General features: G+C 30.4%; 1 protein-coding gene across 7 annotated transcripts; it reads right to left on the bottom strand.

Moving 5' to 3' along the window:
• Positions 1-331: 331 nt before the first annotated feature.
• On the bottom strand, positions 332-27,405 carry LOC129908350 (MAP7 domain-containing protein 2). Of its 7 annotated transcripts, XM_055984778.1 has the most exons (16): positions 27,278-27,405; positions 22,803-22,850; positions 22,525-22,602; positions 18,315-18,568; positions 18,046-18,182; positions 17,643-17,767; positions 16,984-17,181; positions 14,124-14,261; positions 13,222-13,587; positions 12,268-12,441; positions 9,893-10,032; positions 9,146-9,826; positions 8,846-9,088; positions 5,667-6,091; positions 5,451-5,608; positions 332-1,722 (listed from the first exon to the last, which is right to left on the bottom strand). In XM_055984778.1, exons 1-16 carry the CDS (start codon positions 27,324-27,326, stop codon positions 1,706-1,708), a joined length of 3,231 nt encoding a protein of 1,076 aa, XP_055840753.1. In that variant the 5' UTR covers positions 27,327-27,405; the 3' UTR covers positions 332-1,705. The 7 variants fall into 7 exon arrangements, with proteins under 7 accessions (XP_055840753.1, XP_055840754.1, XP_055840755.1 ...); XM_055984779.1 differs by lacking the exon at positions 22,525-22,602; XM_055984780.1 differs by lacking the exon at positions 16,984-17,181.
• Between the last annotated feature and the right edge of the window lie 433 nt (positions 27,406-27,838).

A 27,838-nucleotide genomic window follows, 5' to 3' on the forward strand; every position in this document is an offset into this window, starting at 1 on the left:
AGGCAGATTATTTTCATGGAAGAAGTAGTGTTAAGGGAAATACCAATGGTGGAATGTTGGTGCTATTGGAGCAAAAAAATATGATCTTTATAAGTTGGAAGGCGGAAGAGTTTTCTGTGGTATTTGGGTCATGGTTTAAGAATATCTTAGTGATCTAAGCACTAATCAGATGTCATTGCTTGAAAAGAATTTCTGTTTTACTGCCATGGAGCAACGACACACATATTTTATACAGATTACGATGATTCTGTAATTAAGGTGAAAAACTCAAACTAATACACCACTGTGAGAATAAAAACTGGCTTCTTAATGATATTAGTAAAAAGTGGCATTGTTTGTTTTTATTATTTTTATGTTTTGTTGCTTTTGCTTATTTGTTTTGTTTTTTTTTTTTTAAGAATTCTGCAAAAATTCTGTGTGCATTCGCAACATTACAGCATTTAGTGCAAGTTAGTTTTTTTTTTAGTAATATTTTTTTGTTATATAAGTCTATTAGAAAAAGGTTTCGAAACGAACAAATATTTTTCTGTTTACACGTACATTATATAATTTATATAGTTGGTAAAGCATTTTTTTGATAAATTTTAAACTACTACTGGTAGATGGTATAACTGTATACATATAATTAAATTACTCATTAGTTAGTACGTTATACGCAAGAAATTGATCTTGAATTATTTATCTTTTCTTTTCTTTTTTTTTTAAATTCATATAAATTATTAATTTTCATGTTGCCCTTGTATAGTGTGGTAAGTTAACGATGTATTTTTAATCATATAACTATGTATGTGTAAAAAAAGCTATCAATTTATTATTTTAATCTCGTTCTTTTAGTGTGAAATATTATTTATTTTCGGCTATTAATTCACCTCTATCACTGAATCCATCGTTCTAATCTTTTGCGAATTTGAAAAAAAAAAAAATAATTGCTGCCCTTGGAGATAATTTATGCAAAAGAATTCTGCGATAATATTTTTTTCTGTTGAATTTTCATTGAATTGAATTTCGAAGGATTTTGTGATAGGGGTTGATTATAAATTTGAAAAATTAAAAAATAAAAAAACTATTGGAAACATTCAATCAATCAATAACGTGACAAAATGATATTTTTGTGCTGAATGTTTGAATATTGTAGCAGTTATTGTGTTTTTTGTTTTTTTTTTTTTTTTTTTATCAGGAGACTACATGCAATACTGTAGATGTATTGCAATCACCATTAAATCTCTACCTTGAATTTTTTTTGTTCTACGTTCTAGAATAGTTTTAATATATAGTTAATATAATAATAATAGTAATAATTTATTGCGTACAATCGAAAAATATTTGTTAATTAGATATTAGTAAGTTTATAATATAAATATATTTGTTTTTGCTTATTATTTTTTATCTATAATGCGAAAATACATTAGATATTCCATTTTTTGCCATCTTTTCTTGCTCTTTTTTTGCCTTCCGTACTTTTGTTTTGCTTTTTTTGTTTGTAACTACTTTTTTTCTCAGTTTGTTTTTTTTAATACACATATACTTTTTTTTTACTCCACACATCTTGAGGAGGAACATTTTTTTTTATAATTTTTAATTTTATTTATCTATAAACTAATGTTTAGCCTTAAGGTCTAGTAACCATATCTTTTTTACGCACATCTTGAAAACATTCATTCCCCGTTGCTTATATAGTCCAAAATATTGTTTTATTTGCTTAGACTCACAGCAACGATATTTCTGTAAAATTAATAAAAATTGTTAGTAAAATGTGATTACAAATGACATTTTTAAAGATTTGTGAAGGGCATGAGAAACGAAAACCATTATATGATACAACACTTATACAGGGTGTACCGCAATAATATAAGGAACATTTAAAATATATTTAAGAAAAAAATTGTTTTACAGTAAAGCTCTGTCTACAAAATTGATACAATTAGTTATGATTTAAGAAATAAAAAGAAAGGTAGGCCTAAAAACTCCTGGTACAAGCAAATGCAAAAACACCAACATTTAGTTGACCTTAGAAATGGAACAATATAAAACCGGGAGGCTTGCAGCCGATTTCTGAGGTCAACCCGGCGAAGCAGATACGTGGGATAGATATGATCCCCTCGACATCGAGATCATAACAGCGCCGAGAAAAGGAAGAAGAAGCTATGATTTAAGAAAACGCTTACTTTGATATCGTATTACTCATGTTAATGATAATTTCTCTGTTAATTATAATGGTAAAAAGGTCTTAATTTTTTGAAGAAATTTTGTTCTTTTTAAATGCATTAAAAAAATGTTGACGTCTTATTTCGTTCCTCAGATATTAATTTTTAAAGGCTATTTATTCATTTTTTCTTATCCATTATCATTTTTGACTTAGTATTTAAATTTCACTGGTCGGCAGAGTTGTAAAAGATTGCAATCTTTTTTGAATGCAATCTTTAATGACTTCAATCAAAAGATTGCATTCATTGACTTACACTTGAGACTTAGACTTCAAATTTTGCAATCACCAATCATTTTTCATGAAATGATTGCAATCTTTTTTTTTCCCAATCAATTGACTGCATTCAAATGATTGCAGTCTTTTGGGACTGCATGCAGTCTTTGCATTCTTTTTGCAATCTTTCCATTCCTTGGCAGTCTTTGCATTCCTTGGCAGTCTTTTGCATTCATTTGCATTCTTTTGAATTCTTTTGCATTCTTTTGCATTCTTTTTGCAGTCTTTTGCAGTCTTTTGCATTCTTTTGAATTCTTTTGCATTCTTTTGCATTCTTTTTGCAGTCTTTTGCATTCTTTTTGCAGTCTTTTGCAGTCTTTTGCATTCTTTTGCATTCTTTTGCATTCTTTTGCATTCTTTTGCATTCTTTTGCATTCTTTTGCATTCTTTTTGCATTCTTTTTGCATTCTTTTTGCATTCTTTTTGTAATCTTTTGCCACGTTTTTTGTCTTTTTTCCATAAAAGCGGTTTTATATAATTTTCTGGAATTTTTTTCTGAAAAAAAGTCACAAACCAAACTTGGGGTTCGCGCGAACCCCAGCATTTATGCATCTCTAATTGTTCATTATCAACAATTTGATGCATTGTCTCTTTCTGTTATTGATTAAGGGACAGTTGCGGTGTCTTTTTTATGATAACACGTGTTTGGTTTTGCCAAAATATAATAAAAATTGTTGAAAATAGTCCATTTTAAGTCTTAAGGTTCGCATGAACCCCAAGTTTGGTTTGTGACTTTTTTTCAGAAAAAAATTCCAGAAAATTATATAAAACCGCTTTTATGGAAAAAAGACAAAAAAACGTAAACAAAAATTAATTTCGTTCACTGAGTTTTCATCCCAGGTCGAAAAAACGATTTAGAAAAAAGTTATAACCATTTAAACATGCGTTGGGGTTCGCACGAACCCCAATCCGTAAACTAGGGTTAAAATTCATTTAAATTGTTCACTTTCTGTACTTTAAAATTTAAAGTGACTTAGCGATATGTTGAGTATTGTATTGATTTATTGGTATGGTAAAATATTTAGAGTCTACTTAATTATTAAGAAACTCTTAATTTGATTTTATTATGATACTATAGCTGAACTTTATTCTTAAAACTTAAAACTATGAAATTCATCCTTGAACTACAAAAATGTTAAACATTTTGTGAAATCCATACATTTGGTGTGGTTGTGCCAAAAGATTACAAAAAGAATGCAAAAAGAATGCAAATGAATGCAAAAGAATTCAAAAGAATTCAAAAGAATGCAAAAGACTGCAAAAGACTGCAAAAAGAATGCAAATGAATGCAAAAGAATGCAAAAGAATTCAAAAGAATGCAAAAGACTGCAAAAGACTGCAAAAAGAATGCAAAAGAATGCAAAAGAATTCAAAAGAATGCAAATGAATGCAAAAGACTGCCAAGGAATGCAAATGAATGCAAAAGACTGCCAAGGAATGCAAAGACTGCCAAGGAATGGAAAGATTGCAAAAAGAATGCAAAGACTGCATGCAGTCCCAAAAGACTGCAATCATTTGAATGCAGTCAATTGATTGGGGAAAAAAAAGATTGCAATCATTTCATGGAAAATGATTGGTGATTGCAAAATTTGAAGTCTAAGTCTCAAGTGTAAGTCAATGAATGCAATCTTTTTTGGGGCTTGAACGAAAACCTACTTTTCAAAAGGATTTTTGTGTCAAAATTTCACTAGCACGTCTCGTTTTTGAAATATGTACGTGAATATTAATAGCTCAAAAACGTTTTTTTTTTTGTGGGTACATTTGACGTCGAATTATATCACCGTTAAATTTTTTTTGAAAAAATACTTATGCAATATCAAAATGCTATATTAAAACGTCCTAAAGGTATTTTTTTTTTTTTTTTTTCAAAATTAGTTTTTTCCTCAAAGACATTGAAAAAGAAATTTATGATTCAATTCTCAAAATATTGATTGTTTCAAAGTAATGAATGTTTTTTCGAACTAAATTCCAGTTTGCGCCTTCGGATTTGGACTTAAAAAAAGCAAATATATTGCTTTGCAAATATGTTGCAGAAAACACATATATATTTTATTGACTAAACACCAAAAAGAACTTAATTGAAAATTAGTTTTTGAGACTTTATAGCGAAAATAGACGTGACAAAATAAATCTGCAAACAGTTTTGAATTCAGCAAAATAATTAAAATCACTACACAAAACCAATTATTATGTTTTGTATCTACCATAAACAAAAAATACCAAGACTGGAAACTGAGCGGTCGATTGACGTTTGCCTACAAGCTGCGAGGTGTAGTGAATGTCGTGAACCTATCGTTGTGTTCGTGTCCGATGTGTGGTGAATCTATAAATGTGTGCGTGTTAACGTCATTTCACATATATTCACAGACAACACTGTACACAAAAGGGGTTTGGGGGGAAAGACGTACGAAAGTTTCCAGTCTTGGTATTTTTTGTTTATGATTCGTACCATGTACACATACACACATACCATACACGTTTAGTTATTCATCCATGTGTGCGGCGTAATAATTTTTCGTTACTAATTTTCGTTACTACATTTTTTGGTTTCATGCCCATGTCTGCCATAAAATCTATGCAATAGCTTAAACATTTTGTTTAGTCAAAATAAAAAAATTATTTTTAGGAACTTTTGGTGGATTTTGTCAATGTCTCTAGATCAACGAAATGTAATGATCAAGTTGTATTGTGAGATATTTTGAGTTACTATGTAAAATTGTAATAATTGAATTGTATACAGAATACTGATGCTCTAGCCAGCAAGTAATCAGTGTCAGGTTCAAGGAACACAATATTAGAATACCTAACTGGAAGAGATATGCATGGTCTTGTGGAAGTTAAATATATATATAGTTAAATATGACTTGCGGATCAAGCAACAATACGTTCCATCATCAATTTAATTGTATTTGAAGGGCTTCATTTTGATTCTTATTGGTGAGATAGAATTTAAATAATGTATGTAACTTACCTTTATTTTCGTGACTATCAGCATTGACTAGTGTAGTTGTAGTTGCCAATAAGCTATTGTTATTGTTGAAATTCACAGCGTTGTTGATATCTTGTGACTCAATACTAAGATCAATAAGTTGATTCGTTGAGGAAACATCTTGAAGAATATTAATTTCACTAAAAGATTTTGATCATTAATATTAATATTTTAAATATGTAAAAAAGAACAACTAACTTTTTATTATTAATATTCTCTAAGTGGCCATTTCCATTTGCCACTGTATTATGAAGAAGATCTTCACTGCTAGGGAATTCGGGAATTTTACCATTTGTAACATCAACTAATTGATTTTGTTGAAGATTATGCAAGTTCTTAGTGTTCTCATCAATGATCATAGCAGAAAAACTTTTCATTAATGCGCTTTCTTTGTCCATAACAGATTGCTCATACATGGCCTGTGAATTTTGTGGCTCTAGTGTGGTTGCACTATTATCATTTGATGCTACAACATTTTCTTTAGATTCTGTTGTTGCTGTTGTTATTGGTGTCGCAGTCACGTCTGTTTGGCTTTTGATGCTATCGTCAATTATAGATTTGACTTCAGTCACTGGTGTTTGTACTGGAGGGACTACCTTTTCGGCTTTGGAATTTTCGCTTTCCTGAAATTATAATATTTTTTATTATAAATAAAGTTTATTTGAATAATAATGTAAAATTGTATTGTTTTATGGTTTAAATATTGAATAACCAATCCTGGGACATAGTGGGAACAGTCATTTTTGCCTCTTGGGTTACAACGCTTTTAATCTCGTATTGCATTTTTTTAGTTTGCCTACAAAATTGAGCAAATTGGAGAGCTACAACAAAGTTTTACTTTATTTATAGAAGATACAGAAGGCGCTTTCAGCAATGTCGAGGCACTATTATCGCAAAGGCACTGAACAAACACAATTCTAAGATAATTTCTTAGGTAAGCTCAGGCAGAGCCCGGCACACTTAGACCGAATGGGTTACCACAAAAACTAGTGAGTTAATCACCCCATAATTCAACAACAAATACTTTGAACTTCGACCACGAGAAGTGAATGTTGAACTGTTCTTACATCTCCCTCAGAGATGTCTACCAGTGTTCAGGATTAATCAGCATTCAACAAAATATCATCAATTAAATTTATTTAAATCATTCATTTCATTCAAATCATTCAATTTATTCAAATTTACTTTTAAAACCATTCATACTTAAATTCATACAAAAAAAATATCATTTATACATTTTGCCAAACATTCAAATCATACACTATATTATTTCTACAAATTTAAAACTGTCCAGTTATATTTTTGCCTACTTAAATCTAATGTTAAAACTCATGCACACACATCATATCAGCTACTGAGTTATGTCGAATTCCTTTCAATTTTTTGAATCGCCTCAAAAACATCGAATTTTTGGTGTTAAAAAGGAACATGAAAACAGACCGAATTCTTTTTGCGATTGTATGTGTGTTATTTGACAACAATTTTTACACGAACGTCAAGCTGAAATCAAAACAATTTCTGCAAAATAAAACAGAGTTCTCTTTGATCAATAATTTTGTTTATTTTCTTCGATAATATAAATTTAATTTAATCAAAATCAATAGGAAATTGGAGATATTATTAAGATCTGAGTGAAGATGAAGTAGATGGTTAATTATTTTGGCCGTATGCTGTGGTTTTACAGAGAAAAAATTTCCTGAAGACAATCACGGGAAGAAAATTCACAGTAATTGGGCTTTTTCACAAGAAGTATGTCAGGAAAAAATATATTTTGATCGCACATTGTTTTTTTTTTATTGATTTCATATTTTTCCGCAATAAAAATACGATAAACGATTATAATTTACACTTTATTTGAAGTTGGTGTCCTCAAATAAACAGACAACACGAAGCAATCTTTCAGCTTGACGTTTAAGAAATGTCAAATGTTCCAAGTGTGTGTGCAAATCCGTGTAAATCTCTTAAAAAAGAGGGATTAAAAAAAATTCGAATTCTGCTTCGTTTGAGGCGATTTCTTTTTCCATTGAACATGATTTTCAGAAAAAATTCGCTTTAAGATCGCCGAAAATTCGATTTTTGCATTGAAAGGAATTCGACATTAATTAATTTTCACTCAAGTTAATCTTGCATTCTCTTTTGTTGTCATATTCTTTCGTGCATTGTAAATTAAATGTCTTGCAAGCATCGTTCTCTTGGATTCGATCGCTCAAGCTGTGCAGAACTTAATTGGTAAACCTTGTGTCAAACTCAACATATACATTTTGTATACATATTTTTTTTATAACAAATACAAACTTATATACAGTCCATTTAAATTTTGTAAATTAAATTTTTAGGGACAGAGACAAGAAATTTGAGAGCAGCTTGGCTGTCCGAAAGGTTCGAAGTTGGATACCATGTTTTTATAAGCGAAATAGGAAAATCGCCAGAATTTTCGCTGGGAAAACAAATGGCGCCCGAGCAGGGACAAATACTAATAATTTGTTCTAATTCCACACGAAAGTAGGTACCTCACTTAAAGCAAGCATTTTTTATTTTCTCGCTAACGTTGAATATTTTTGTAGTTTTCAAGTTTTTAAATTTAAGCTCAAGTAAGAGCATCAATTCGAAAAAAAGATTACGAAATTTCATAGCATTCACTTCAAATGCATATTCAATGCTTTAATTTGTTTATTAGCAACACAACCACTATGAAAATATTCGAATGTATCCCAAGTCTCTCTAACTCTCTACATTGCTCGCTAGACTGTTTTCGATATGTAATCTTTTAAGTCATCAAAATTTTAATCTCATCTTCAGCATATTCCAAACTGAAATTCTGGCGATGAAAAAGTATTGGCCTGTCTTCTAGAAAACGTCTTATCAAACCGTATCACAGCTTGAATAATTACAAATAGAAGTAGACACCCCGCAAAACGGCCGCTATGAATTCAGGTACGTTAGTATCGCGTGCTTAGGCTTGTGAATCAAATGAATTAAGAAAAGTTTAAAAAATGAGGATGATAAATGAAGGTTTAAAAAATGAGAAATGATAAATGAAGGCTAAAAAGAGGTTAGTTGAGGCGCAAATTTATAATATAGTTCATCTTTTTTCCAGTGCCGATGGCGCATGAGTAATCTGCGGTGTCACTTCTATTTATAAATATTCAATGCTAAAAGTTTTCGAGGTAAATATGTACATTATAAATGCGAAAAAATCGAACTCAATTGACCGTTCCCACTCTTGTCTTATTATATTTTATTCAATGTAAAGTTTCTTCTTTCCGTTTCTTAAAAAATAATGGCAATGAAGTAAACTCGACATGCCATAACCTCTAAGCTTTATAATGCGACACAATTTTCTTAAAAGGAAAAATCGATCAAAACTGAATTCTTACCTTTACAGGTGTTGAATTGGGCGTGTTTGCAGATCCTGCTTTTCTTGTTCGAGACATAATAGCTTCAACGCGTTTTCTTCTTTCTTCGCGTTCTTTCTCTTCGCGTTTCAGGCGTTCAGCTACTTCAATTTTTTGCTTCTCTGCCTCTTCCTTAGCTTTTTTCTCAGCTTCTTCACGTTCCACTCTTTGCTTTTCTTCCTCCTCGCGTCTTAGTCGCTCTTCTTCTTCGCGTAGTCTTACTTCCTAAAATGTAAAAATGTTAATATTTTTCTAGTAAAATCAAATTTCAATACAACATACCTCAATTGCTTGTCGCAATCGTTCTTCTTCGGCTTTACGCTGTTCCTGAGCCAATCGAGTAGCTTCCTCTTCAAACTTACGCTCTCTTTCGGCCTCTTCTTCTTGACGTTTGATTTCGGCCAAACGTTCAGCTTCCAGACGTTGACGTTCAAGCTCAGCTTGACGTTCGGCTTCTTCACGAGCGACCCTGCGGCGTTCGGCCAATGCAGCCTTTGCTTCTTCTTCAGTAGTTATCTTCGATTTGGCTATCATAGATGCTGACATATCATTCATTTCTTGTTTGTCAGACAAGAGTTGCACCTCTCGCACTACTGAACCTTCCTTGCTGTTGTTTCCTCCTCCTTCCTTTTTGATTTCTTTCTCAGTACCTTGATCGGCTTTTTCTTCAGCTACTTCAGTTTCAATAGCATTATTGGAAATAACTGTTTCAACCATAGATTTTGTTTCTGTGTCAACATCTGATGGAGAACTATCAACTGTAACTACTTGTTGTTGCTGTTGTTGTTCTGATGCTTCTTCTGTTTTAACAACATTGAGGGCATTCTTTTCATCTTTTGTTTTCGGATTTTCTAAAATCAAAGATTGAGTCATATCTTTGGCTTTATCTTTAAGTTTTTCCGAACTAGATGTTTTCAAGAGAGAAGATTTGGGTGTTGTCTGTACTCTAGTTTGAGCCACATCCTGTAAATAAATGAACAATGAAGTTATAAATTCTATTTCATAAATAATTGTAAATTATATAAATACCTTCTTTGCAGGCGTTTTCCTTTCAACACTTGAAACGCGAGATGAAGATGTAGAAGTCGTCATAAGACTCGAGCGTTTTGGAGTAGTCTGATTACTATTCTTTACTGGAGTCCTGTGTTTTTCTCTTTGTTTGTTGATTTCTATTAACAAAAAAAATTAAGTACAGTTTTAAGTTTATTCTTTAATTAAAATGGAAGGAATTCAAGGCTTAGGGCTATTTTTATCAAAGTGTGTATAAAGGCGAATTATCCATTAGATATGGATGAGTCTGTGTGTTATGCAAAAACTACACTACCTAGAAACAATAATCATGTTAATAATTTCGCCAAATTTTTTTTCATACTTTTTTTCAGGTAAATTATTTTCAGATACAATAGAATTTTTATTTGAAAATCGTCTCAATGTAAAAATCTAAAAATAGACGAAGTTAAAAACTAGATATTGGGTTTCTAATTAAGGCGAATATTTGGGTATTGGTTTTTATATCTTCTTTCTGTTGGAATGCTAACCTTTTTCAGTCATTTCAGTTTTTAATTAGTTTGAACTTTAACCTGATTTTTTTCGTAAAGTGAACTTTTCAAACATTATTTTTTTAAAACCAGATTACAAAAGAATCTAATACTTATGGCATTGTATTTACAAAAATAAAAAGACGTAACAATGCTATTAAGGATCTTTAGACAAATTTTATAGAAAAGCTTTTAACAATTGAGTTGACAATTAGTTTCAAAGTTTTAATACATACCATCTTCTGTTGATAAATAACATGTAATAGCAAAAGGTATAGGTTTTTTTTCCGGTTTTTGAGTTTCTTAAATATTTTTGTGTTTGATGAGAATATAAAAGGGGTAAATGGGTGAAAATACATTTAACTAGGAAACAGAATCGAAGAAAAAGTAAAGTAGGTAGGACAATCGCTATGCTATTCAAGCCAAACCAAAGTCATTCAGGTCGACAAGTTTAACATCTTTTTTTTTGTATATTGATAAAAATAACCACAGAAGCATGCACAAAGATGCCTTCTTTAAGTCTAAGGGGTGGGAAAATATAGGTATTGCTTTTATAAATGCACGCCAAACAAAGAAGTAAAGGTACAAAGGAAAAACACTCGTATACATGTGCAGTCGACTCTGCAACGTAGAATTTCTCTCTCCTCGTCGTATTCTTGAATTCACGAAACACTTTTGGCTTAATTCTTCTTGCAAATTGATTTGTTATTCATGGGTTATGATACCAGAGTGGTCTTATTCGATGTCTAATTGTGCCCTTATTTATGAAAGTGGGCTAAGTCACTCCTAAAAATGCCATCAAATCTAGCCTAAAAATAATTATAATTTAGGGGATAAAGTTTATTTGAAACCGAAATTGCAGTAAATAAACTTCTTTATTGCTCCTCTAGTGATTTCATAAAAGAAATATAATTAAATCATTATAAAAAAATTATTATGTAAGTTTTTCTTTAAACAATGCAAAAAGTGACTTAGTCCACTTTCATAATCATGGGCACAATTATGTTTTTTTTTAAATTAATAAAAAAAAAAATGCAATCAAAAATTGCTACTCGAACTTTGTACAAAATACTCGAAAAGACTTGAAAAGCTAAATTTGTAGTTCAAGAAAGACAAATTGCTAGATAAGTTCCAGCTGAACTGAGTTGCAACCGAGAGAATTATTTTTAAAGTACTTGTAACCCATACATTAAACTAATGGTTCCCAAATGTCCTTGAAAGGCCAACTGATTCCATTTTGCGTTTAGCAAAAGAAACATTTTTCTGAGCCTTAAGAAAATTCGTTTAAAAAAATGTTCCACATACGTCACAGTGACCGTTTAAGCTTAAACGCTGAAAATGAATACAAAATTTGTTTCCTGTGTAACAAAAACGCACGTTTCAAAACAGATGACCATAATTAGGTTGGTAAATTATGAGGTGGTGATTATGAAAAATATGATTTAAAGTGTTATTGAATTAAGCGTTTTTAATGCTAACCTAAGTAAAAAAAATTGCAGACTAATTGTAAAAACAGCTTCAGTCATGTTTCCCAATACCTTAAAAGGGGTTTGATATCAAGCAGACAAACCTTCTTCTGAAGCTAATGATCTGGGGTCTATTGCACGAAACTACAATTTACAATCACAAATTTGTAGTTCAAGAAAGACAAATTTTAAATAAGTTCAAGCTGAAATGACTTGCAATCGAGAGGGTTGTTTTTAAGGTACTTGTAAACTGTAAGAATAGGCCAATAGGGGTCGGTTTACCCATACATTAAACTAATGCTTCACAAATGGCCAACTGATTCCATTGTGTATTTAGCAAAAGCAACGTATCCCCTCTAAGTTTCCTATTCTTTGTTAATAAATTAAATTAAAAATTTACCATCAAGTGATACACCAGTTCCTGCAATACTAGCTGGCCTTGGTTTTCTTGGTGTCGTTGCAGGACGCCTGTGCACGTATCCAGACATAGACATATTTGTGGATGTGGACATTGCACTTCCTGGTCTAGAAGTGTTGTTGCTGCCACCTGGTGTCACATCACCAGATCGATAACCTATTAAAATTTTTAAAATTATTAATTTAACTTTATCATAATTAAGATAAAATAATTATTTAAAATAAAAAATTTAAATAAATAAATAAATTAACCAACTCCTTGTCATGTCTATGGAACAATTTTAAATGAATTGAAATAAAACAAAATAAAATTGAATAAAATAAAAGATTAAACCACCACCTGCGATAGAAACAATATAAAAATCAATGGAATGGAATAAAAAACATAAAACTGGGCGGCCCAAAACCGAAGAAGAATTAAATTGCAAATAATAATAATAAATCAAACAAACAACGAACAAAAACAAAAATTCATTTTAAACAAAAAAATAAAATTGAAATTAAAATTAGAAAAAAAATTAGCCACATGGTTGATGTGTTAGTTGAGTGTGTATGTTGTGCATTCCAAAAAATGTGTCTATATGCTTTGATTCCTGGACACAAAAACCTACGCATTTATAGCATTTCTACAGTGTAAAAACATAGCGAAGAGAAAGCCCATTTAATTATCATCCAGACTGAAAAGTTAAAGCAAAAAGTATTTTAAACTTAAAACAAAAACATTTCTTAAGCAGATGGATTTTTAAAAAGAAAAACGCTTTCCCGAAAATCAAAATAAAAATTTAAAAAAAAAATAAAAATAAAACAAAACAACATAAATTTTTTTAAATATAAATATGAATATAAAAATGAGTATTTAAAAATCGATTGTTTGAATCCATTTTAATTGGAGTTTGTATTCGTTTTGGATAATTTAATGCAAAGCGCACAAACACACCTGTTGAAATACTACTCTGGGTGGTTTTTCTGCGAGCTGTTATTTGATTTAAAACCTTGCATTCCATTTCATTTAATGGACGGAAGGCTGATCCAACTGAATCGATATGCTTCGAATGGCTTAACTTCGTGTGTCCAGACGATACTAAATGAGTCATGCTGCGAGACATATTTTTGCGGCTTCCTCCGTCGTGGTGGTTGCGGCTTCTCTTTGCTGCTGCATTAGTCGACGAATCTAACGATTCAGTTTCCATCAGCATCTCTAATTGATGCTGTCGTTCGCGTTCGACAATGGCGCGAATGTGCTCACCATTTCGACGGATTGGTTGCGCCAACTGATCCAGACGGTTCATTGAAAAGGCACGTCCTTTACATTTTTGGTATTGGTTGTTGATTATAAAGCGCATGCATGCCAATTTGTAGCGCAAAAGGTTATTGCGTTGATATTGTTTGTTTTGTTGTTTGATTGTTTTTTTTATTAAAACAAAATCGTTATGTATGAATGAATAAATGAGGGAAAATTGTTTGTTTTAAATTATATATTAATTTAAAAATAAAATCACTAAAAATAGGCAAGCCAAATTGCAATTTATAAAAACAAAATCTAGCAGAAGCATTCCGAACAAATATTTAATATAAATATTTTAACTCTAAAATAGGTATCATCCTTTAAAACTCAGAAACAAATTGTTTTGAAAGAAAAAAATCTTAACAATAATAACAATAAAATGCTGATACTAAAGTTCTCCCCTTGCAATCGATGTAACACAATTTATATTATATTAAATAAATTTATTTCTAAAACCCTTTTTTCAGTTATATAAAAACCAATGACGATATGGATGACTAATATAGCTGAAGAAGGGGAGAAGAGATGTGTTTGTTTGTGTTGATTTAGCTTACCTGGCGTTCTGGGAGTGGTGCTTAAAGAAGATTTCGATCCGTAATGAGTGTCTCTCGGGCTAGGGATTGTTGGCATTAGATCGGTTTTTCTCCTTGCCACACTTCGAAAAGCAATGTGAGCTGTATCGACGTTATCCTCTGTAATGTGGGTTTGCTTGTGTTATAGTATATTTTGTTCTTTTTTTTTAACGAAAATTTATATTTAAAATGCTTATAACTTGTAAGAGCTTATAAAGAAAAAAAAAAAAAAACAAAAACTAGCTTCGTTAGAATCGGCATGCGTTTTATGACTGCGCTGAAACATTTTTTTTTTTTTTAATTTATTGAAGAAAACTCAGCCCAAACTTTTAACAAAAATTAACTTTGAAGTATTTGATTTTTGAAATTTGATATTCGATGATGCAAAATTTTAAGGAATTCTTAAAGATATGTTAAAATTTATGAAAAAGGGCATTAAATGATTGACTTCGTTGCAAAAATTATAATTTGCTAGAACGTTATTTTTTTAGTCCATTTATATTAAACGTTCAGTATAATAATGATTTAAATTTACTTGAGACTCTTGCAAGATTAATAATTTTGTGAAGCTGTCTTTACGATTTGATCAAAAACAACTTTTTATTTTTCTTATATTCAATTTTCAAACACAAATTGCACTTCAGTTGTTACACTCCTTTAAAGTAGATTCGACACATTATTATGCTGAACGCCTTATATGAAGTACTTTAGATCTAGCATCTTATAGATAGGTACTTTTCACTTTTCCAAATAGATTAAGCATTCAATGTTTACTCTCCCAATTTGTTAGAGCTTTCAGAATGCATATTCCATTGAAAAGCTGCTTTTCGAATAATCTGGGGTTAGAATTATTTTCAGATAAACTTATTCTAAGTTAACTTTGAATGTAAGCTTGTCCAAAACAAAAGCGGATTTTATAAATCAATATCCCATTTGAAGCATAAAATTTAAAGACGGTTTAATGATACTTTTGGTTTTGAAACCTTGAACCTGGGTTTTCGCGTTTTTGGTTCAGACAGAATTTTCTCACAAAAATATAGTTTTTTGCGCATATTGAAAGAAATTAGTATTGAATACGTTATAGATGTTATTAATAATCCCTATTTTTATAAACAAGGTCTTCTACCGTGAAAAATGTTCCAAGAGCTAACGACAATTTCTTGGGAAAATTCAAAATTTTATAAAAAAAACCTTACGCATAAAACTAAATGTTAGTTTTTGAAAAAAATTACTTTATGCTATGTATACTTATAATCTGAATGGGTCAAATTTGTCCCAGCATGCAAATATGTATGCTTCCATTGTTCCGTAACATGCAGATAAATCGAAGAAGTTTGTTTTTCGTTTCCAATAAACCTTCAAAATCTCTTATTAACTTGGGCCCGGAAAAATAAACTAATCGCAACAGTTCCCTTATTAGTTGAATTAATATTTCCTGTTTTGTTGGAAAAAGTAACTGTAGATATTGATCAACATTTTTAATGTGTGAATAGTATTTTTTTTTTTGTAAAAAAACCAAAACAAAACAGAAATGAACACAAAAAAATGCGATTGAACAATAATATTTGATATAATATCAGAGCAAAAACTGTAATCACCTTGGTTCACGGAAGAAGTTAAACATGTTTCTGTGATTTTACAGAGGCTTTCAGGAGGATAAAGCGGAAAAGGGTTCATATAATTTTATTTGTGGATATGTGAATATCCCATTCTAGGAAGGAAGAAATCAGCTCTCAAAGAATATTTTTTCAATGTATACAAGTGCAATGTCTCGGTCAATCCATAGAACAATATATTTAGAAGACGACCATTTGAGAAATTCCAGGTTTTAGCTTTTAATTTGGTAAAAAGCTATTTTTTTTTTTTGGAAACTACCAGCAAAGGATGATTCACTTGAACAACTTACATAGTTTTTTTTTTCCTATATGACGTATTAGAACTTTTTATTAACACATTTTGTACTGATTTTTTTTCAGGGCGAAGAAAAATATCACAACTTTTAAAGTATATATATGTATTTTATACTATATTCCAATCAATTAATCTTCAAAATTACTTTCTTTATTACTTTCCTAAAGAAAAACAGCAACAGTTGAAATACAACGCCCACAATGAAAATTGCAATATGTCCTCGAGTTATAATATAAATTTTCCTTTATGAATGCGCTTAAAGGAATTATTTTTATATATTAATAACGAACCTTGAGCACTGCAACACTATGACACACCTTTTAAGTGAAAATATTTTCAGTTAAGCTAAAGAATGCATACTCGTAGATTTTCCATTTGACAACTCAATAATCAGGAAGAACTACTGTTGTTTCGAAACTAAACGATTTAACTAAAATTCTCTTCTGTGTCATGAGTCAACACAAAAAAAAATATGGTCTTGTTTTGTCTGCGTGGAAGTACAACATTTTCCACCCCTTCCAAGCACTTATACATAAAATGATTAAAAAATTAAAAGTTTCTTCTAAAATAAATTATTTCAAAATGTTATAATATTTTAAAAACTAATTACAAAATTCATTTTGATTTATGTAATTAAACTGTTGATTTTGTTCCAACTACAATTTTTTTTAAAATATTAATTAGAATAAAGATACATCACTCACTGCACACTGCACACTTACATGCACTGGTTTTTTGTCAGACATTAAATGAAAAGATGATTTTTTTACTCATGCACTTAGACAAAAAATAAAAAAAGAAACCACGATGCAGAGACAAAAACAAAAGATTGAAAAACTTGTGATTATTGATTTTTTTTTTTGGTATGTTCGATTAGTTTTGAAAACAAAAGTGTTTTGTTTCTTTATTGTTAGAGACACACCACCCTCACCCTTGAAAATATTTTTTGAATATTGTCTGCGAGGGGCAGAACACTGTGGTGCTGATGGTAGTAGTTTGGTAGTAGTTGGGGGCTCGCCTATGTTTATTTCACTTCCAACAATTGATAAGGAGAACCTTTTGGGAGGTTCATCATTCGAATAGCCCCAATTAAAAACCTCGTACATTGATGATGACTTACGACGATGATCTAAATGGTGGATAGGCAGCAGTAGTAGTAGTAATAATAAAATAAATGTCGGTGTGTGCGTGCATAATGAAATAACATAACAATTAACATTTCATTCATCAAACAATTTTACATTATTTTCTTGTTTTTTTTTCTTCTTTCATATGTTTCAATTTCAATAACTTTGAAAAAAAAAAAATACATTTAAGTTTCTTTTTGTAAGACAAGTGAAATTGCGAATATTAATTAAAAAAAATAATAATAAAAATAAAACGTACTTAAAATAAACATAAGTTACCAAATTAATAATAATAAAAACTAAAAAAACGTGTACTTTAACAAATAAAAATAAAACAAAAACAAAAAAATAAAAAATAAAAAAGTAAAACTCTTGGTAACTTGCTTAAAGACAACTTATGATTAGGGTATAAAAATTATATTGCCGTAAATTAAGTGACTCGAAATGTTACTGATTTACTTACCGTCATGTCGATCCGCTCCACTGGCTGATGTTGCCCGCTTTTTTGAGCCGTCTGCAAGCTCCCTCTCGGAACTTCGACGTGAGAGTGGAGCACCAGTATAAGCAACATTTGTTATAGACGTTGACCTACAATGTGTGTTGTGTTGACCACAGACAAATGAATTTGAAAAAAAAGAGTAGAAACAAAAAGAATAAAAAATAAGTAAAACGATATGTGTGTTCATAAATTATATCTTTGCTTGGAATCGGGAATAGAGTAGACTTGAATGTGGTAAAAAATTTAATTTAAATTTAACTACAAGTAGGTAGCTAGCTATACTCATATTAGAGTATTATGAAGATAGAAAAAGAACTGGGAAGTAAAAGAAATAATAATAATTATATTAAAATAAATTTAGGAATACCGTCGATGACCCCAATAAATGCTAGGCGAAACCGTTCCAAAATCTGCAGGTTCCAATAGACGAGGTGTTGATGAACCAAAAGCAAAACCAATTGAATTTCTATCGCGTTTCTTAACCTCCAATCTGGCCTCTCTCTCCTTTTGTTGTTTTTTTTTTGATTGAAAGTGAAAGTAAAAGTGATTTATGAATGTTCATTTGTTGCTTTAATTACTTTACAACATGATGTTTAATTAATTGTAAATGTTTTTTTTTTTTATATAAATAATTACCTGGTTCTTTCGAAGTATATATTCGCGGCGTTCTTTTTCGGCTTCAATTATTGCTTTCTTCCTTTCTTCGACCTGTTGTCGCTTTTCGGTATCTCGAAGTCTTATTTCTTCGATGCGACGTTTCCTTTCTTCCTCTTTTTGCTCGCGATATTTTTGTGCAGCCTCGGCCTGAGCTTTTAGCTCTTCAATCTTTTTTTGCCTTTCTTCATTTTGCCGTTCTTTAGCTAGTCGAAGTTTTTCTTCACGGTCTCTGGCTACTTAATTCATTGGGATAGTTGGAATGGATGGATGGTGGTGAAGATATAAGAACAAAAAAATTACAAAAAAAAAAAATCATTTATTATATTTTTGTATCTCTCTGAAAATGTAGCAGTGTGAATTTTCAATAAAAAAGTAGTTATTGTTTTTAGTTTATTATATGAGAGATGCGATCGTAGTAGATGAAAACAAAATATATATAAACGCAATTAAAGCTTAATTGTATGCTTAATTACTGGCTGCTTCGTGTTAGTAGCACCGTACGTACTGAATTAATATCATTTTTAACCGTCTTGAAATTTATTTAGAACATCGTACGAAGCTATATATAAATAATACAGATGCAAAAGAATATACACAAAACAAAAAGTTGATTTGAATTTAATCATAATAAAGTGAATAACTTTATTTTTGATCCACGTGGTAGTCAGAAGAGTATACTGATAAATAAAATTAGAACAGAAAAATGAAAAAAAAATGTTGCTGAGAGTTAATTTATGCTATATTTTTGCAAATAGATACAAAATACAACTCCATTGATCCCTACTAACACGGAATAATTGAATAATTGTGAATAATCTCGCTGGCTGACAAGATCGTCCGATTTATCATAAATAGGGAACCTGCATATTCCTATCGTTACTTTAACCCATGATTTGTGTTTAGTTTGCAAAATAGCTTAGGTTAGGAGGGCCGTACACAGCACAGAGGCTGTTGCGTAAACAAGGGCCTATTTATCTATTGTGATCCCATTATGAGAGGTAGATCCTCCTAAACTAGTTCTCTACAAAGACTGGTTTACTTGGAATTTTTTTCATATTTTTCAGTAAGACCTAACTATTTTCAAATTAGCTGGGGCGATTTGTTTGGAGGTTTCGACAGTCGCAGAGCATTTTTTTAATGGTTTCTAACACTTCTACGCCCTGACAATTCCTACCGAAATCGGATGCGAATAATCAGCAATACTGAGATTTTTTATTTCGATATTGCAGCCCTATTCTGCTATTCGATTCACGTGAATCGAAGGAATCTCTTTCTTAATCATGTCAAATTGGCTTTGAAAAACTTCTAACTTTTGATAGCAAAGTGTTGTTCCCGTCTGTTTTAGAAATTCTAAAGAAAAAAAAAATGTTAACCACCTTTTAAACACTTCTTATTTTAGACTTTCACGTGAATCGAATAGCAGAATAGGGCTGTTAGTTTTATTTTCGTTTTATAAACGCCGATCGGAATGTCTTCTTGACGTTGACCCTTTTTTTGCCAGTTGATCTGCTATATCATTCCCTTCTGTATTGCTAAGTTCAGGAACATACAACTTATTTGTTGACTTGGGTGATTCGGGAACCATCAAATCAAATTTTACATTTTCACAAAAAATAGACTTAAATGTCTTTCGGCAACGTTTTCAGCACGTTTTCATTAAGGGGAAGAGGCAGGGAATGAAAGAAATTCACGAAAAACAATATGCAAATATCTCGCCAAAAATTGTAAAATAAGTATGGGCGAAATGAAGATTGTACGAACACTGATTTATGAGCTTCTCTTTTCAATAATATTTCTTGCGAGAAATACCGAGACATATCCCAATTATTGTCGATTTTTGCAGCTTTTAATCAGCACGTAATGGGGTGGTTTTCCAAAAAATGAAATGTGTATTGCATGAAATTAATAAAAACGTAGTGTATGAGCGAAATAGAACTATTCAAAACATGTGCAGATTTTTGAGCTATTATATGTATTTTCAATTTAGTCATGAAGCTCGGGACAGAGCAGGTTATTTTGTTAGATGTCCCAAATTAATTTTCGACAACAGCGACCATAAGTCACTTTTCCGTACGTAATTAACACTCACACAGGTCAAAATATTCAAAACATATGTATTGAAGTACACATCTCTTAAAAACCTTTCTATACCCGTGTCAAAAACTAACATTAAACTCAAGAGTCCGTATTTTCTCTTCTACTTAGATTTTTTTTACAAAATTTGTTTTAATAAGCAGAGTGATAGCTATATTGTTTTTGAAATAAAACAAAAAGGAGAATGGGCAAGTTTGTATGGAACGTGGACGTTACGCGTCCAGGAATGAATCTGTTATTTTTTTGACGTAATTAAGGTTTATTAATATGGTGCAGAAGTTTTATCCTTGTGACTCCAAAAATGAATAAAATGCAGTTTTGCATTTAACACTTTATATTAATTGCCTCAATGTTATAACTTAATTGTGTGTTTTAAGTGCAAAACATGATACTCTGTCATTTTCCCTGAGTCTGAAGACCTTTATCTTGAATATCCAACCACTAGAACCCAAACAATAAGCATTTTAAAACAACATTTTCAAGCCCATTTTAAGAGTTTTGTTGTTCAATTTTTTGTTAGTTTCAATTGTTTGAAAACTTTCGAACAAAATCTTGAAGTGGTTGTCTTAAAAATCTTATATTTTGAGTTCTATTGGTCGGATTTTCGAGATTAATGTCTTCAGACTCAGGGAAAATGACAGAGCATCATATTTTATGTTCCAAATAAAAATATGAATCAATTTATCCTACATACATTGAACAGTGCATTAACAATACTAATACTACATTATCTTGTATTGTTAACGCAATACAGCGAAACGTGCATAGTAAAAGTTTTTCCTAGGTTATAATTCTTTCATTTGATACCAATTTCATTAATGGCCGCTCAACGTCCAAAATGCCCATTCTCCTTTGTTTAAATTAATGCATTTTATGAAGTATGACAAACTCGTCGGTCTCAGGCCAATGCGCGGTTATAGTTAGGTTTGCTATTTCTTCTTAATATCAAAATTGTTTCAGGTTTTTAAAATTGCGACGAACCAGAGAATTGAACAAAAATGTCAAAATGATACAAAATTGTAATCTCTACTTATCAGTTAACTCAAATCAAGACTCCCTATTTTGTTGTGAGCTTGCCTGTGAAATAATTTTTCTCAAGTCAAGATTGTTTTTCACTAACTTAGCTTGAGCAAATTCTAAAGATTTTTCTAAACTTGTTGGATTAGAGAAAAAATAACTCAACCCGAGTGACATGTGTAGTGTATTCAATAAATGAGAAAAAAGTCTATTGTTTGTAATTATAAGTTAAATACATGTAGGTTTTTAGCACCCTAATTAGCAATTCGTCACAAACACAAACTCCAACACACCCTCCCTAATTACAATGCTATTGATTTTTTGCGTGTGGTTTCTCTCCTTTTTTAGTTTGAATGATATTTATCGTTTGTTGTAACACATAGTTAACTAGCAATGTAATTTTCTGACTTTGTTTTCTCGTATATATCAAATTCAGTTCTTGTATCGAAATTATTCACTAAGTTATGCTATGTTTTTCCGCTAACATACCTGCACACTGACACATTAGTCCACAGCACCCACTTTGATCTTTGTGAGATCTTGGTGTTAATGTGCGACATTCTAAAGGCATTATTACACTTTTGTAATAATTATATCAAAATCAAGATTTTTTTGACACATTTTCAAATAGATAAACAAAATATGTTTTTTTTTCTATTTTCCATTATTTTTGAATTAAATACTAAAATACTACTGATACTATGATACGACACGACCTTCAGAAGGACATGCTATCGCTATGACTTTTTTTTGTTTATTTTTATGCGTCATAAGTTAATCTGATTATAATTTGTTAGTAAACGTAAACAAACTTTTATCACAACGAAAACATAATACATTTATTCTCTTCTCAGCATGAATCTTTTATCGCAAATTAAAAAAAAAAAAAAAAAAAAAAAAACAAAAACAATTTCAATTGAAGTAGTTTGTAGAGTATGATTAAAAAAAAACACAAAAAAAAAAAAACAAAACAATATTAAATGTAAGTACAATAAATTATTTGCAATTAGCTCCAAGTGCATGCGAGTGGGTAAATTGGAATGCACCTTGCGGTACACACACAGGCAGTATGGTATACCTTGAATAGAATTGGAATCGTCTCCACCAGCCTGAGCAAACCAATGCAGACTTGACGTCATATTGGAACACTCCATTGCTGCTTGTTGTTTTTATTTAGTTTTTTTGAATTTTATATATATTTTTTGTTTTTTGTTTTTGTACATGTAGGTAGATAAGATAAGACAAAAACAATGTAATGCAAAAAGAAATGATAGAAAGATATCACCAATAAATCATGTTTATCCCTAAGACTCATTTGAAATGAAGAAATGAAACAAATATAACCAAGTCACTCACCTTTTCTTTCTACACTCCCTTCACGGCTTCTATCAATTGGAGCTGGTTCTGGAATGAAACCAATTCATAACGATTACTCATCATACAAATTAACTCAATAAAAATTAATTACAGTCGAATCACTTTACATCGATGGTGAATGTTCTTAAAATAAAAATAATTCTTTAAAATGCTTCAAATTGTTTTGTTCTCAATTGAGAGGAAAAACTTCAAGTTTTCCGGGTAAAGGAAAATACATTTACATTTTTTGTTTTGCTAATCTCAAATGTTTGAAAAAGTAAAAAAAAAAAAAAACAAAACGCTTCGGTTTAATTTAATCGCGTTTGTGTGTGGGATTGCAAACGTGTTTGAAAATACTTGTTTTTTTTGTTTTATTATTTTGAATGCGAAATTATAAAATAGATTATATAAAAAGATAATGAGCTGGTATAAAATCAAAATTAAGATTTCAATGAAGTGAAATACTTTAACGCTTTTGCACCCGATAAAGAACTTATTTTCATTTTTTATTATGCAAGCAATTAAAATAATGCTCTTAAGGGTACCAAACAATAAGGTTTAAGGTTTTCTTGTTTAGTCTGAAAGTAAAAATCGAAGAAAATACCAGAAACACTCAAGGTAGTTTTGACGACTTAATAAAAAAAAAAGAAAAAACGCCAATATATTGAATTTTCTACAGAAATAATAAAATATGCAATGTTTCTTTTTCAAATCCTTTATGTTTTTATACAATTTTTGACAGAATTTTAAGATTTTTTTATCAGAAAAAAGGCACAACTTTCTGCATAAAACAAAGATTTAATTACAACTGAAAATCTTGCTGTTTTTACTACGTACTATTTCTTCATACAAAAAAAAAATGTAAAACCACAATCGCCATCAAAACAGATAGCTATCGGCAGTCGGTGCCACTTAAGTTAAAGATTTCTGTTTATTTTATGCAAAAAAAAAAAAATTACAAACAACAACAAATACAATAAATTTAAAAATGAAAATAAAAGTAGTTTTATTTTTCAATGGAAGTTTAAAAAAAATGCAAGTAAAATTTTTATTGCATTTATAAACATACTGATAAGTTTTCCTATTTCTGATATGTAACATAAATTTTAACTACAAAAGATTTGTTTTATATTCAAACATGTTTATGGTTTTTTTCCTTATCTAGATATGATTTACACTTTTTCTACACTAGCGTGTGTCTCATTGAATAAATTTTATGTCAGTGTCAACAACTCTTGTCAACACTGAGAGAATTTATTATTTATATAAAAATGCTTATGGAAATATTATTGCTTTTCAAGAGCTTTTCATTGCTAATTTTTAAAGAAGAAAGCGTATAATCAAGTTAGACGACAGGTCCAATTGTAATCAGCTCAAATTTGCAAACACAGATAACAGATAACAATACAATATTGTAGTAAATGTGTGCCAAACTCCATGAGAAAGTTATTATTAAATTGATAACGGTTTATCAAATAAGAGATAAATATAAAATGATTTATATATCCCATTTCTGATAAAAAAGAATTTTCATTTGGAACAAAGTTTTCTATAAAATAAATTGGTGATAAAATTTACTTTGAAGTTATTAAAAATGTAATGACTTGAGCCCAAAAAAGGTTTTTTATAGTTATGACAAGAAAACAATATTTTTTCGCGAATCTGAATCGCAATGGAGTTTCTACTTTACAATTTTCATGAAACTCTCACTATAGATGCGAAAATATGTAAGATTGTGTTTTAAAGTTTAAACCATAAAAATAAGCTCTCTGTTAGTAGTAGTGTTTTGTTTGTATTGTATTTCTGTCTGTGGCTTTTCCCATAGTAAATTTATCAAATTTTAAGAAAATTTATTGTGTTTAAAAAAGTCCAGCGCCAATTAAAATGTGCCAAAAACATGTATTAATAAATTATTTCGAATTGTAATAGCTGTTTTCAAGAGAAAATTTAAACGTATTCGTTTTTGTTGACTTCACACCTGATTTTTTGTGATTTCAGTAAATCTTTCAAATTTGTTAATCGGAAAACAAACTCAAAATCGTATCAAAAATAATGAGAGAGTGAAATTAATAATGAGTAAAGAATCACTCAAAACTAACACATTTTACAGTTCTCGCGAATCTATTCAAACCTTTTGTGCTCAAAAGCTAGAGCAGAAAACCTTGTTGTAAAGTCTAAACTGTTCAAGACAACGTTATTGAACCTAAAACTAGAACAGTTTGAAAAAGAAATACGTCGTTGAATAATAATGGGCGAGTTCATAAATGCAGGACAGCAGCAGTTCTGCAAAATAGAATTTCCATTTATTCAGCCAAGGACTGTCTGTTGAAAAATGTATCCAACTTATTAGAACTGTTTGTGTTTGTTTCTAAGAACGAGTAATAAATTAGTCAAAATTCAATCGTAATTATAACAATATTATAAATTCTTTTTTGCAGCACTGCTGCAGTCCTGCATTTATAAATTCGCCCAAAGTTGGGTATTTCTTTCTTTTCGGAGCATCCCAGAGCAACACCATTCACCACAATTAAGCCAAATTTATACGACTGAGAAAATTTCAAACAAAATGACAACATAATGCTTGTCTGTAAGTCTATTTACGTGATATCGTCATAAGAAAACAGGTTATCACGTCGAAAAGTTATTTGTAACCACAAACAAAAATAGAAAAGTAAAAAGAAGTACTGGCTGTCTTTGGGATTCGGACCCTGGTGCAAAACACAATTTATTCAAAGGTGTAAGACAAAACGTCAGCATGAGTAACGCTTTTTCGTGCATGCAGCCGGCATTCATCGATTTATGTAACATCATATTAGAAAAATAAAATCCGATTCGGGTCTAGCAAAAAAAAAAAAAAAAAATAACTTCGTAGGTATTTATTCTTTCAAAAGATTTGCAATGATGGTTCAATTAATGATCTGAGGGATGACTATATCGAATTTCTTTAAAAAAATCGATTTGAAAGCGATTTTTTGTTTAATAAAATCACAATCGCGACATTATTTACAACACTTAAATCGCATCAAGATCGATTTTAATTCTATTTTTTGTTTTTGAAAGCTTAAGTTCAATGACCTTGCCCACATAAAAGAAAAAATTGTTTTAAGATTTTTACTCATTTTTTATAAACAAAATTGAAATTAGGTATGCGAGACAAGAATAGAAATATGGTAAAAAAAAATGTAAAAATTACTCTATATCGTAATTTATTTAAATTTAAATTGACTGCACCTAAATATTTATATTTAAAATGTGTTAAGATATAAATTTACTAACTACTAAATGCAAAATAAATATTTTTATAGAATTTTTGTTTGGTTTTGTTTACAATGGGGTTTTAAATGAAATCACGTAACAATTAAACAGTCATCCAAAGGCGTTATCAAGAAATTTGATATAAAAATTAAATTTTCTAATTTTATCTATATATGTCGAAACAATTCAGTTTAAAGTGTTTCGACTGTATGATTATTCATAAATGGGCATCGCCAGCCCCCGACCCATCATTCAAAGGCGAAAAAGAAGAAAAAAATAATTTTGTATGTATAAACTCGAATCGAAAGTCAAATATTTTTTTTTTATTCTGAAATAATGAAGTGACTGAATTCTGAATTACAATTTTCTTTGTTGATTCGAAAAGAATCAAAGAAGAAAAAAAAAAGAAACATTAAAATATTCATTATTGTTTGATTGAACTACAAAAATACACAAAGAAAGATTTATGGAACAACACCTAGAAAAATGAAACACAACGAAGCCATCACCATCATCATCATCATTTACATCGCCTTTCGCACCGAGAGAGAACTATTTTATTGCAATTTTCACTGACTTTGGTGCATGGTCGTTGCAAAGTATGCAAACTATGGAAAGAATGAATGGTGTCTGACTCTACTTGCAATGTACCCCACTTTGCCCCCCCGGCACCATCCTTAACAGCCCCCTCTTTCTTTGCCTTTCCTTCGTCTTTTATATTTTCTATACTATATGTGCGAGTTTCAATGACTTGTCTTGTAATTGCCGAAAAACATGGACACAGTGCCATCAATCGAATCGGTTTTTTTTTCGCGACGACTCAAACACTTTGGTCGGTAGGGGCATGTATGTAGTAGGTTTTTTTTTTTTTCTTTAGAAATTTTCCAAAGACAAATTGACTATAATAAATTATTATTATTACTCTGGAACTGCACTCTTTTTCATCTCTATGGAATTAAAAATTATATTTTTATTCACCTATGTGAAATTAGAAAAAAGAAAGAAAGAAGAAAAAAAAAACGCAAAGCAGCACACAGCACAGTGGAAAATATTTTTTTTTTTTCGTTTTTTTTTTTCATTTTAGAAATCTGTCAAGGCTGTTTTTCGATCGATTGTTTTTGGGCGATTTTTATTGGTAACACGATAAATTTTTACACAAAAACATTGTTTAACAATTGAATATGGTAATTTTAATAGTTTTTCACTTGTATTTTTCGTACCTGATTGACTATTTGTAGAAATTAATTGTTCGCCCCCAAGACTCGCCATATTTTCTCACTTTACATCAGTCACTTGGAATTTTTTTAGAACAATATGACGGAGGCACACAGACCGAAGAAGAAGCAGAGATGAAAGAAGAAGAAAAATCAGCAGTGCAACACCCGAGTACTAAAGATGGATGGCGTTTTTGCATATAGTGACATCTGTGGGCGAGAATGGAAATTTTCTCATTTAGACCGCACTGATATTGGTATGAATTTACAGTAGAGTCTGTTGTTTTTAAGGCAGAATTTAAAGGTCAGTTCAGACTATAGAAATTTAAGTAAAATATTTTTGATGTAGTTTATTTTTAAAAAATTGTCGGCGTAAAGCCTTAACTACATTGGCTCAAAAAGTGAAAAAGTACAAAAGTGAAAATTTTCAAACGCATTTTTGTATGGTTTTTCGGGCTAGAAAATTAAAATAAATGATGCAGAATGCTTATTTTTCCGTCCAAAAATCAATTTATAAACTCTTTTTTACAAAAAAATCCCGCTAGCGAGAAAAAAAATATTTTCACT

The sequence above is a fragment of the Episyrphus balteatus genome, chromosome 2 (genome assembly GCF_945859705.1).
Source record: "Episyrphus balteatus chromosome 2, idEpiBalt1.1, whole genome shotgun sequence".
Classification (NCBI taxonomy): Eukaryota; Metazoa; Arthropoda; class Insecta; order Diptera; family Syrphidae; genus Episyrphus; species Episyrphus balteatus.

Excerpts from the sequence above, each read along its gene's own strand:
- LOC129908350 (XM_055984778.1), bottom strand. The coding sequence starts at position 27,326 with ATGGCGAGTCTTGGGGGCGAACAATTAATTTCTACAAATAGTCAATCA. Across the intron at positions 14,262-16,983 it reads TTCAAAAAATATTTTCAAGG|AGGATAACGTCGATACAGCT; the intron begins GTGAGGGTGGTG and ends CCCACATTACAG. Across the intron at positions 9,089-9,145 it reads GATTGCGACAAGCAATTGAG|GAAGTAAGACTACGCGAAGA; the intron begins GTATGTTGTATT and ends TTTACATTTTAG.